Below are 13,669 nucleotides of genomic sequence, written 5' to 3'. Positions count from 1 at the left end.
AAAACATCAGCACAGCTGATCAATACTTTGAAGAAATCCAAAAACATGTACAATGAGTAACACCTATGGATCTCCCTCATCCATGAAGGGGTGGGTTAAGGGGGTCTCTTCTCATGTCTCTTTATCTGAATCTTGCTTGATCTTTAGTTTTGTTACACTCACTTTTGATATTTTGTGTGTGATCATTCTTTTCATTTACACGGCTGTGGGCATTGTGTATATTTTTTTCTTGGTTTTGCTTACTTCACTCAGCATCAGTTCTTGTAGATCTTTCCATGCTTCTCTGCTTTCATTACACAAACCATTTCTTACGACACAGTAATATTCCATTACATTCACATACCGTAATTTGTTTCATTCCCCAGTGGATGGACATCTACTTTGTTTCCAATTCTTAGCTATCACAAAAAGTGCTACCATAAATATTTTGGAATATATGGCAACTTTCTTCTCATCAATGGCTATCAATGGGGTATATGCCCCCCAATTAAATCTCTGGTTCAAAAAATACAGACATTTTATTCACTTTATTTGCATAATTTCAAATTTCTTTCCAAAATAGCCATAATATTTCACAGAGCCACCAACAATGTGTTAGTATGTCTAGCATTCCACAATCCCTCCAATATTGAGCATTGCCATCTTTTGTCATTTTTGCCAATTTGCAGGGTGTAAGGTGAAACTTCAGGGTTGTTTTGATTTGTATTTCTCTTATTATTAGTGATTTGAAGCATCCTTTTACATGGTTGTGAATACTTTGCTTTTATTCTTTTAAAAATTGTTCATATTCTTTGACAATTTATCTACTGGGGAATGTTTATTGGTTTTATACCTAATAATATGTTCTGATTACAAGCATATTTCAGAGTTATTGTGGGTTTGGTTCCAAAGCACTGCAATGAAATGAATATTGCAATAAAGCAAGTCACAAGAATTTTTTGGTTTCCCAGTGCATATAAAAGTTATGTTTATACTATACTGTCATCTATTAAGTATACAATAGTATTATGTCTAAAAAAACCAATGTACATACCTTAATTAAAAAACTCTTTATTGATAAAAAATGCTAACCATCATCTGAGCTGCCTTCAGCAAAGTCATAATCTTTTTTGCTGGTGGAGGGTCTTGCCTCGATGTTGATGGCTGCTGACTGATCAGGGTGGTGGATGCTGAAGGTTGGGATGACTATGGCAATTTCTTAAAATAAGACAATGAAGTTTGCTGCATTGACTGACTCTTCCTTTCATAAAGATTTCTCTGTAGCATGCCATGCTATTTGATAGCATTTTACCCACAGCAGAACTTCTTTCAAAATTGGAGTCAATCCTCTCAAACTCTGCTGCTGCTTTATCAACTAAGTTTATGAAATATTCTTCAATATTGTTGTGTCTCAGGGAATAGAGAAGCCCGAGGAGAGAGAGAGAAAGAGAGACAGAGGTGAAGGAACAGCTGGTCGGTGGAGCAATCAGAATACACACAACATTTATCAATTCAGTTCGCCATCCTTTATAGGTATGATTCATGGTGTCCCAGAACAATTGCAATAGTAATATCAAAGATTACTGATCACAGATCACTGTAATGGATATAATATTAATGAAAAAGTTTGAAATATTGCGAGAATTGCCAAATGCCTCACATTGTGAAATATGACGTGAGCACAGGCTGTTAGAAAATGGCGCTGATAGACATGCTTAACGCAGGGTTGCCCCAAATCTTCAATTTGTAAAAAAATAAAATAAAATAAACCCCAACAAAATGCAATATCTGTGAAGTGCAACAAAGTATAGCACAGTAAAATGAAGTATGACTGTATTCTTTTTATTTCTTTTGGTTTTGCTGTGATTTCACTTTGCTTATTTGTTATTTTATTGATTTGATTTTCTGCTCTCTTTTTAATTAGATTAGCTAAGTTTATCAATTTTATTAGCCTTTTCAAAGAACTAGATCTTAGTTTTATTTATCATTTCTATTTTTTCCAATTTATTTCTCCTCTAATTTTTAATATCTCCTCTTTTTGCCTGTTTTAGGTTTATTTGTTGACTAATTTTTATAAATGCGTGTTCAATTCACTAATCCTCTCTTTTTCTATTTTGCTTATGTTTGTTTGTAAGGATATGATTTTTCCCTTGAAAAATTAGCTGCATCCTAGAAATCTTAGTACATTGTTTCATCATTATCATTTTCTTTTACAAAAGCTTTACATAGCTTTTTACATAGTTCCTATGATTTGTTCTTTAACCCACTCATTATTTAGGATTTCATTGTTAAATCTCCACTTGGGTCTGTATTTTTTGTTTGTGGCTCCTGAACCAATTTCTATTTTTACTGTGTTATGGTATGTAAAGGATGTATTAACTACCTCTGCCTTTTCTATATTTGTTTACAATATCTCTGTGCCCTAGTACATGATCAATTTTTGTAAAAGTTCCATGTGGTGCTGAGAAATGTGTATTCTTTTGCAGACCCATTTAGAAGATGCCATAAGTCTTTTAAATCCAGTTTTTCTAGCAATTTGTTCAGTTCCATAGTTCCTCTTTTTTAAAAATCTTTCTGTTGTTGTTCCATCAATTCAGTCATGTCTGACTCTTCATGACCCTGTGGACCATACTGTCCATGGGGTTTTCTTGGCAAAGATATCGGAGTAGTTTGTGATTTCTTTCTCCAGGGGATTAAGGTAGATAGAAGTTAAGTGACTTGTCTGAGGTCACATAGCTAGTGTCTAAGACTGGTTTTGAACTCAGGTCATCCTGACTCCAGGCCTAGTGTTCTATCCACCGAACCACCTAGCTATCTCCATCTTTCTGTTACTTATCCAAGATTGAGAGGGATAATGAAGTCTCATCAATGTATTACTGTCTATGTCTTCTTGTTGTTTAGATAATATTTCCTTTATGAATTTATATGCTAAGGTATTTGGATCACATAAGTTTATTACTGATATTTATCTCTTTTTATTTCATTTGCTTTGTCAAATAACATGATGGCAACACCTGCTTTTTTGGTTTCATTTGATGCATAGTAAACTTTTTCCCATCTCCTTAGTTTTACTTTGTATATGTCTGTTTTTCAAATGTATTTCTTGCAGGTAACAGATAGTAGGGTATTGTTTTCTTATCCAATCTGTCACTCTTTTTTGTTTTATTGGATTACTTCGTCTATTTACATGTAAAATTACAAGAGGTTTATATTTTCCTCTCTCTAATACTGGTGGGTTTCTTCAATTTGGGATTTTTCCCTCTCTTTTGTAAACACAGTACTATGTTCCTTCAGGTACTTTTTCTTCATGTTTTTGAAGGGGATCTTCACCCTGATCTCCTCTTCTCATTGGGCTTTTGTTATTAGATCTTTTTTCTCTCTTGTTTTTATCTGATTACATAATTCTTATCCCCTTTTCCTCTCAGCTAGTCAAGTAAATTCCCCATTTCTCTTTCCTTCCCTTCAACTAGTCCTGTTCATTTTTTTATTTCAATTTTTTGCACCCTTTTCCAAAAAGGCTTTTTCTCACTCTCTTCATTATTCATTCTCTCTATCTACTCTAGATTTTCATTCTCTGATTCACGATCCCAATAATTATCTCGTCTCTCTCTTTTCTCTGAATTCCTCATGGACTCAGATGGCTCTGGAGGAGAAAGTAAGGCTGGTGACCGTGCACAGCCCTCCCTGACTCAAATCAAAGTCAACTGCAAGTCATGTCATCATCTCCCTGATGTTATGGTCCTCTTTGAGAACAAAGGACAAACACATCCTGTGAGTAGACCCAGCTGCCTGAAAGAGGACCCAGCTAGTTGGGTAACTTAGCTCGTCCTCTCCCTCTCCCTCTCCCTTTCCCTCTCCCTCTCCCTCTCCTTCTCCTCTCCAAAGGAAGGTAAATTTTGATGGCCAGAAGCTGCCCACTTGGAGTTTACCGACTAGATTTCTTTCTCCTCCTTCCTTCTTTTTCTTTCTTCTTCCTTCCTTCCTTTCTTTCTTTTTCTTCCTTTCTCTCTCTTTCTTTCACAAAACCTTAAACCCAGTTCACTCTGAAGCTCATAGATTGGATCAGGAAAGGTCCCAGTCCAAGTTCGTATCTTGGGCCCTCCTGCCTTAGAGTGAATATCAATGGTAACTGTTTCTCTTTGGAACAGAGACCCTGAAGGTCTTCCCCTCCCAGCTTGATTTTTTTTCTCTTTTTTTTCTAATTAAAGGAGTCATGACTGACTTCTTAAACAGGCCTATTCACTGAATAGGTGTTACCTCACTCTAAGTGAGTACACAAAAAGGCCATAGCCTAAAGAGGCCAGGGTCTCCCATTGCATCCTGGGTCATCTCCAGTCATCCTAATGAATATCTGGTTACTGGATCTAGATGGCTCTGGAGGAGAAAGTGAGGCTGGTGACCTTGCACAGCCCTCCCTCACTCAAAGTCAACTGCAACAATTCTAGGCTCTCCCCTCTGGGTGGTTTCTCCCACTGACTTAGGGAACTTGCCCCATGGATTCCTCTTTTCCATTGTGCCTCACTCCCAGAACAATGCCAATTAATTGCATGTATCAATGAGGACGCTGCTCCAGGCTAGGGCTCCTTCCCCACTATACCCTGCCTTGATTATCTTTTTCCCCTATTGGCCTCAAAATTTCCTCCCTCAGCCCATGCTCTCCTATTCTCTCAAATGCCAGTTGCCCACAGGAGTTCTAATTCCTCCCCTTCCAAAGCAGGACTAGCAGACTTTTCAAGTACCAGACCCCCAGGCCACACTCAGTGAAATGTCCCAGTCTCCCTTCACAGACCATCTCTCTTCCCTCATAGAAGCATTAATCAGTGGAACCACCTCCTCCTACCACCAAAGCAGAGCCTTCTTCCTTTCCCTTTCTTTTCTATCTTCCCTCCTCCTCACTCACTCCCCAATAAGCTCTTCTCTTTCTGAGACCACAAGGGGCTCCTCTCCCTTGTTGCTAGCCCTTGAGCTGACCCTGGCACACCACACATTCCTTTCTATCCTCCTACTTCCCTTTCTCTTTTCAAGTACCCTCCCTCCCGTTAAAAAAAAAATACAATGATTTATCTGTAGCCAAGGTATCACCTCTTTTGGTCCATAATTCCAAGGCCTGCCTTTTCACTCTTTCCTCCACCTTTACCTTTGTCTCCTTATGTACATTTAGAAAGAAGTTTCTTAATGATCTCTGCTATCATTTGCTATCCTTGGCTGCTACATTTGTTCACTCCTCCTACATTTCTATTGTTTGGGGTATTCAAGAAGCAAATAATCTCTTCAGTTCTGGTTTTCTTTCTAAAAAGATTTCAAATGCCTCTTTATTATTGAACATACATCTTTTGTCCTGTATGGTTAAGCTCAGATTTGCTGGACAGGTCACCTTGGTCGGTGGCTCTTTGGAATACATTATTCCATTCTCTCCAACATTTTCTAGTGGGTACAAAATAGTCTTAGGTTATTCACATTTCATTAAATCCTTTCTATTTGAGGGTATTTCTCCTGATAGCCTGTTGTTTCTGAATTGGATTGTTAAATTTAACCATATGTCTTGGAAACTGCAGCCTTCATTTTTTCTGGAGATGATCTGTGGATTCTTTCAATCGGTATGTTTTTCTATGTTCAGAAGTTTTACGCATTTCTTTTCTATTACTTCCTGCATTATGGTGTAAAGGTTTTTTGTCCTGTCACATTCTTCTGGGAAACCTATGATCTTTCGGTTGTCTCTACACATCCAATCTTCAAGATCAGTATGGTTTTTTTTTCTTTTAATGTGATTGGTTTTTTGCTTCTCTTCTAGATTGTTCTTCACTTCTGTATAATTGCATGCCCAATCTATCATTCTCTCTTTTGTTTATTTGGTGAGGATTGCCATTACAGATCCAGTTTTTTCTATTATGCCCCTTATTTTAGCAGTGAAGCCATAAATCCTGCTGTCTTAATTCTCATTTCTCTTTTGAACTGCTTAGGAACAGCATATTGTGGTTCTCTGTTCTCCTCAAATTTCTCTTCAAATTCACCAAATGTAGAATAATTTTCCATTATTTTGCAGTATTTATTCATGGGCACTTGCACTGATTTACTGGATCTAAAGGTCATACTTCCTTCTGTTGTTGGCTTTTTTTTTGGCAGGGCAGTTGGGTTTAAGTGACTTGCCCAAGGTCACACAGCTAGTACATGTGTCAAGTGTCTGAGGCCGGACTTGAACGCAGGTCCTCCTGACTCCAGGGCCGGTGCTCTACTCATTGTGCCACCTAGCTGCCCCCAACTTCCTTCTGTTATTAATGTTTTCCCTGTTGATTTTTCAGTCACTGAAGGGATTTTCCTAAAGTGCACTTCCCTTTCCCAATAAACTCCAGTGGCTCCCTATGGCCTCCAGGATCACAAATAGGAAATGCTGTTTGGCATTCAAAGCCCTTTATTACCTAACCTCCTCCTACCTTTCCAGTCTTCCTACACCTTACTCCTTGCCAGGAACTCTTTGATCCTGTGACACTGGCCTTCTGGATGTTCTTTGAACAAGACACTTCCATCTCTTGGCTCCAGGCATCCTTTCTGGCTATCCCCCATGCCTGGAACATTCTCCCGCATCTGCTCTGTCTACTGACCTTCCCGACTTCCTTTACTAAATACCATCTTCTACTAGACTTCCCTAACCTCCCTTAATTCTAATGCCTTCCCTCTGTTAATTACTTCTTATTTCTCCTATATAGAATTTGCTTCGTGTAGGTATATGTGCGTATATACGTATGTCTGTGTGTATGTTTACATGTTATCTCTCTCATTAGATTGTAAGCTCCTTAGGGCAGCAACTCTCTTACTCTCTTTTGCCCCTTCTTGTAACCCCAGTGCTTAACACAGTGAGTGGCACATAGTACATGCTTAATAAATCTTTACTGATTGATCTTCTTATGTTCAAGGTCTTTGAGTTTTCTTCTTCCTGAGGTTTCTGGTACTTTGTCTTTTTTTTTCCTGATTCTCCCCTATTCAGTTTCTGGCTCTGTCCATTCTGATGGTGTTTTCCTTCAGACCTGGATTTAAAAGCCTCTCAGGCTCTATAGTTCACCAACCTACGTCTTTGCCCCAAGTGACTTTCCAGTTAGTGATAACTGACGCTCCTGGGTGCTGTGCATGTTCCCTCAGTAGAGTGCTAAACACGCTTCTCTCCTCCCACCCCCCACAACATCACAACATCCACACATGGTGTCCTGTCCTGGTGACCTATTCTGCTCCCTCTGTTCTTCAATTCTCTGGCCCAGTACCAGCAGTTCAGAACTTTGTCATGCTGGTATTTTTGCTCCTGAAGGGTTGTGGCCAGCTGACTGTCTGATGCAGCTGGAGTAAATTTCCACAGCCTGGAGTTGGGGTCTCCACAGAACTGGAAACAGGGAAAGGGAACCTGGGTGTAGGAATGGGTTTTGTTGCAGATCTGTGTGTCCGGTTCTTGGATCTACTAGGGCAGCCTACTGGTGGCTTGGAAGGCTACAGCTGAGTGCTGAATGAGCTCGGGGTAAGCTGAGTGTTAGTTCATAGGTTTGGGGGCTTTTTTTGGATTCAGCTGGAGACCGCTGAAATGGCTTTATCTTTGGTGCATAACTTCTGTTTCTGGTTTGAGAGGTCATGGGGATCACAGAAAATGTTTAATCCTCCATTTGGTGGCTCACATGACCCAGAAGTGCCGCAACTAGCTCTCGATGAAAGTATCATGTCTCTCTACAATTGTCACTTCTTGTATAGTAGAAGAAAATTGGATGCACTACCCTTTCCTACCAAGTTCTCAATTCTGACATGAACTGAAATCAATTTCATCGACTTAAGTGTTCGCCAATTCTACTTTCTCCCTTTCTGAAAATTTGTCCTTGTGCAGAACAGCATCACTTGCCCCAAAACAGAGGTAGAATTATGACCAGAACCTAGTCCTCCAGACTTCCAATCCAAATGTTCTTTTCCTTTCTACTATACAGCCTCTCTTATAAGTTACCTTAGGGCAGGCATTTTGATTTACATTTTTGTATTCACCATGGTGCCAAATATAGTGCTAGTACACAGTAGCCTAACCAGAAATACTTGTTGGATAAAATTTATCTACTTACATAGCCAGATATCCAGCAACTTATGGCTGTCTAGAAAACTCTCTGTAAACCTTAAAATTCACTGGAACATAAAGCCATGTTTTTGCCTCATTCTGGAAGGGGTAGAAGAACCTAGGTGTCCTTACTCTTTATTGTAGTGTTGTCTTTGGAGTCAAAGGACTGGATTCATATCTCATCTCTGACATTATCTATGTGACTTTGAGCAGCAACAATACAGTAATAGCTAACCTTCACTTGGTGCTTGACATGTATATACTTTAATTTGATCTTCATTTCAATTGACTTAACCTCCCTAAGACTCAGTTTACTCCTCTATAAAACGAGGGAGATGCAGAGCCTCTGAGATCTCTTCCAGCTCTAGACCTATGATATTATATCCTGTGCAATAGTCACTTTGTAAACAGTTCCTGTTAAGTAACTGTTGTAAGAGATATCTAATTACTCTCCAAAGAGATTTAATTAATGTAGGTCCTGCAATACCAACTTTGCTTTTTAAAAAGTTAGACTGCTTTGAAATCAGAACATCCTTTTTTTTTCTTTTTTTGGGGGGGGGCTGGCCACTTCCACAGTCAGGTTTGATTACCACAAGAGATCTGGCATTGTGAGCTCCTGATCGCTTTAGGGCATGATCACAACCGTTAAACCTAACTTTTTAGAAAGGGTTACCCATCAGCAACTCCATGGAGTGGAAGCTGCCACCATGATTCCTGTGCCCTCCCAACATCCTTCCAGAAACCAGGGAAGTATTGCTCAAATGAGATGGCATATGTAAAATGATTTGCAAACCTTAAAAGTGCTATATATTTAAATGCTAACTATTGTTATTATTAACAGAAGCAGGAACAGGAGTGTACAGGGAAGCTGCTGAATCAGGGAATCTCAAGGGAGTTAGTTGGAAGGGATCTCTGTGACCTCTAGTCTCCCCCCAACCTCCCAGAACCGAAACAAGAAGTCTCTAAAGTGAGAGGGGGAAGTGAGTGGAGAAGAGGAGAAAGAAATAAAGAAAAAAATAGGGAAAAGAAAGAAAAAAAACCATACGAGTGCTATCCTTGTACTTAGCACATGGAGCTTAATCAATGCTTACTGACTGCCTGCCTCACTTGTAAAGGACAAGACTGTGACTCTGCTTCTGGGGATCGGCCACCACTGTCCCCATCATAAAACGGGTTTCAACGAGACCCCCCTTCCCCGACTGTATCCTGTAAAAACCCAACATAGGCAGGAATCAGTCCTGCTCCTCCCGCCCCTGTCACTTACTGTAGGTGACGGTCACGGTCACTGAGGGTCCTGACATCTCTGCTGAGGCCACTCCCTCGGACTCCCCGAATCCCAGGCCTGAAGATCATCCACCGGCCCCCCCAGGTCCTGCCCCCTCCCCACGCTGCAGGTACGAGACCCAACCTGCCAGGCGTCCAAACCTGCCCCTGCTGCTGAGCATGCTCAATACAACTGTAAGGAGGGCGGAGTCCGCCTCTCCACAGTTTAGTGGCAGCCCGAGGCGGTCTGGACTGAATGGGCAGGCTTGGAGGGAGGCATGGCAGCCCCCCCTAATAAATACTCTCTACTTTTCCAACCTTCCTTTGCTCAGGTTCCCTGGAATACCCCGTCCTTATCCCGCCGCTCCCCTTTGCCATCTCTTCTGGTCAAAATCCTAGCCATTCTTGGAGTCCTCTCCTTAGAGCATTCTCCGATTAAACTTTGAGAACACTTTGTAGCTCTCTTAAAGAATGTCCTTGACACGTTTGTAGTGCCTCTGCTAATTATTTCCTATTTATCCTGTATGTAGCTTGCTTGGTATATTTTTTGTTTGCTTATCTCCCCTGTAAGACTGTAAGCTCCTGGAGGGCAGAGACTGTCTTTTGCCTTTTTTTTTTTTAATCTGTAGAGTTTAGCAAGTAGGCTTTTAAATGTTGATTGATTTGACTTCCAGGCATCTAGGTGGTGCGGGGCTAGAGCAAAGGGCCTGCACTCATCAAGACTTCTGTTCAAATGTGGCTTTAAACCCTTCCTAGCTGTGTGACTCTGGGCAAGTGACTTAATCTCTGTTCACCCCATTTTCTTCCACTATGAAATGGGGATAAAAGGAGTTATCTTTGTAAAGTGCCCGGCACATGGTAGGCTCTTAATAAAAGTTTGTTTCCTTCCTTATAGTAATCTCCTTGAAGTCATATACATATAGTATTGTACACATAGTAGGCCAAACACTTAATAAATGCTTATTGAACTTGTGTGAGTATCTCTTCTACTAAGCTTTACAACAGAAATTTAACTTTAGAGAAGACAGCAGGGAGGCGATGAAATGTTTGCTACATCTTCCACATAGGGTCTCCTTTCTGTTCCTCACATAAGACAGCCCATCTCTGAGCCCTGGTCATTTTCACTGGCTCTCCCCCATGCCTGGAATGCTCTCTCTCCTCATCTCTACCCACTGGTTTTCCTGGTCTTGACAAAATACAGAGTTATTAGAGCTGGTTCAGGTGTGGAAGAATTCACTTAGACCTTCTCTGTAGCCATTGGGAGCTTTATTGACTCAAAAGCCCCAGAAGAAAGACTAGCAATTTCCAGAGGGATGGGCTTGTTTTTATAAGGACAGGACAAGGGAGATAAGAAATTTTGTGATTCAAGACCAGGAAGACAAGGAATTTTGTGGTCCGGGACAAGGGGGAAGTTTTATGTATTTCAAAAGGGGGAGCAGCTAGGTGGTGCAGTGAGTAGAGCACTGGACCTGGAGTCAGGAGGACCTGACCAAAAAAAAAAAAGAATAAGAGGAGACTTTAGGACACCTTCAGGTTAGAGAATAAACTAGGGGCTTCACAAAGTCAACTCTTAATATTTTTTTTTAACTCTTAGGGCACTGTTTCCATCCACATTAGTCTCAGCTAAAATTCCACCTTCTGCAAAGAAGTCTTTCTCAGTCCCCTTTGATTCAAATTTCTGCTCTCTGAGATTGCCTACAATTTATCTGGGATAGATTTTTGTCCCTATATAGCTGTTTCCTTGTTGTCTCCCCCAATTAGATTGCCAGGTTGCTGAGAAGAGGGACTGGTTTTTCTTTCTTTTTATCCACAGCACAGGAGATTAATAAATGTTTGATGATCATTTGTTAAATGGATGAATGAATAGATGAATGAATGAATATAACCTGACTCATGTGATCATTTTCTGCGGAGGATTATTTGAAATCTTCAGCAAGGCTCTATTTTTCTATAGCGTTTGAAGAGTTTCTTTGAAGATTTTGTAAGACCACTTGATTTTATCTCCAAGTACCTTTACTTAACCTTCTCAATTAAATCTGGTAGACTCTAAGTCCTCTAAAGACAGAGATGAGACTTTCATTTTAGCATCTTCCAGCATCTAATACAAAACCTTGCGGGCCTTAGGCACTCAATAAGTGTTGATAGCTGCTTGTGAGTGATCATACAGTCAGCACAAGGGGTTTCTCCAAATAAGAAAAGCTAACACCTCCTTTCAAAGGTTCAGTTCCACACCTGAGTTTCAGAGAAGTCTTTTCTTTTTAGTCCAAAGAAAAGAGTGAATCTTTTGACAAATGATTATTTAATTAATTAATTTTTAAGTAACTGTAAAGAAACTGGAGACAGCTAAGTGGCACAGGGATCGAGTGCCTGGCCTGGAGTCACAAAGACCTGAGTTCAAATACGACTTCAGATACTTACTAGCTGTGTGGCCATGGGCAAATTACTTAACTCTGTTTGCCTCAGTTACTTCATCTGTAAAATGAGCTGGAGAAGGAAATGGCAAACCACTCCACCGTCTTTACCAAGAAAACCCCAAATGGAGTCAAGAAGAGTTGGACATAACTTGTCCTTGTAGACTGAGTCATTTGTTTTTAAAAATGTTTGTTAACATCTATGACTTGCAGAAAAAGAGTAGAGTTCAGAACCAAACCAGCAGTCTGAATTTGGAGTCTAATTGGCCTGAATTTAAAAACTCCGTCTGCCACTTGCTATTGGTACGACTTTGGGAGAGGCACTTAACCTCTGTGGGCCTCAATTTCCTCACTGTAAACTAATTGACTTTTAGAGTTCCATCTCTAGATGCATAATCAAGTAGATTTAAATTTTATTCATATTGATGCATATTAATATTCATATAACCTGTGCGCCTATGGAACTAAAAAACATAGGAATCTGAGTGAACAAAAGTACCTGTTCAATAGAGGACAGGGGAAGAGAAGAGGTCTGGCCTCTTGGACTTGGTGGATTTCCCAATAGTCTGAAGTGTCTATACTCCCTGTGGGTATGGCCAAAGGCCAGTAACACTTAAATCAATTGCAAAAATGAAATCATCACTAGAGTAGGAGAAGGATATTTGATTTGTGTTCACTTCACATTTGGTTTCTTAGATGAGGTAACACACGCAAGTGATTCTTAAGAAAAATTTTAGAAGGGACTATGAATCTGGAGATAGAATTGAATGTAACTGTGAGGTCACATAAAACTCAAACCTTGGTCTATGTATAGTGCATGTAAATCTGTGGTCTCATGTAGAAGTATCAGTTGCACATTTATTGAAATATAAAAACATGTTACTTTATACCCAGGAGCATTATTGGAAATGGGGTTTCTTAAAAAGAGGGAAAGTATGGACATTGTATTTTAAATCAGAGGACATCATATCCCTGGTTCTTCACCTTACTACCTGTGTGATCTTGGGCAAGCAAGCCATCTCCCTTCTCTGGGTCTCAGTTTCCCTATTTAATTCATCAAGTATTTGTTAAGCACTTACTATGAGTCAGGCACAGTGATAGGTCATAGATACACAATTTTTAAAAATACAGTCCCTGCTCTCAAGGAGCTTATAAGGAGGAATAAGAAATAATATCTACATAAGTAAATAACTACAAAATATTTGTTTCAAGAGGGGGTGTGGGCTAAAGGACAAGGCTTTTCTTCTCTCTGGGCCTCAATTTTCTCATCTGTTAAATGTAGGGAGTGGACAGGATGACAAACATCTAAAGTTTCTTCCTACTTTTAACATCCCATGCTCTAATATGAACATTTTTATAGCTGAGTATAAAATGATAGGGTGGGACTAGATTAGGAATTTTTTAAATTAATTTTTAACATTCACTTGTTTTTTTAAATTTTGAATTCCAAATTCTCTCTCTCCCTCCTTTATCCTTTGAGAAAGCAAGCAATACGATACCTATTATATATGTGAATTCATGCAACATGTATTTCTATATCAGCTATGTCGAAAAAAAATAAAGTGAAAAACACCATGCTTCAATCTCCAATCAGAGTTCATCAGTTCTCTCTCTGGAGGTGGCTTTTCATTATGAAGCCTTTGGCATTATCTTATACTGGCATATATCTTATACTGATAAGGGTCTTTCACAGTTATTGAGCAAGAATTTTTAACCTAGAGTCCTGGATTTTTTTTTCGAATATTTGGGTAACTACTTTAATGTAATTGCTTTACTTTGTAATCCCGTATATTTTGTTTTATACTTTTAAAAATATTATTCTGAGAAGGGTTCCACAGGCTTCACCGGACTACCAAAGGTGTATATGACACAAAAAAGTTAAAAAGAACCCCTGGACTATATGATGTCTAGGGGCCCTTCCAGCTCCCTACGCCCAAGA

The 13,669-nt window shown here is 39.7% G+C and overlaps 1 protein-coding gene across 2 annotated transcripts in view; it reads right to left on the bottom strand.

Moving 5' to 3' along the window:
• BAG1 (BAG cochaperone 1) overlaps positions 1-9,436 on the bottom strand; it is a 50,129-nt gene extending 40,693 nt beyond the window's left edge. Inside the window, exon 1 of one of the 2 annotated variants that reach the window (XM_036739313.1) lies at positions 9,321-9,436. In XM_036739313.1, coding sequence (XP_036595208.1) covers positions 9,321-9,357 — 37 coding nt within the window. In that variant the 5' untranslated portion in view covers positions 9,358-9,436. The remainder of the gene's footprint in view (positions 1-9,320) is intronic. The other variant, XM_036739319.1, reaches the window with a different exon arrangement.
• Between the last annotated feature and the right edge of the window lie 4,233 nt (positions 9,437-13,669).

This window comes from Trichosurus vulpecula, chromosome 1 (genome assembly GCF_011100635.1).
Source record: "Trichosurus vulpecula isolate mTriVul1 chromosome 1, mTriVul1.pri, whole genome shotgun sequence".
NCBI classification, from domain to species: domain Eukaryota; kingdom Metazoa; phylum Chordata; class Mammalia; order Diprotodontia; family Phalangeridae; genus Trichosurus; species Trichosurus vulpecula.
This window is presented reverse-complemented; position numbering and strand designations above follow the sequence as displayed.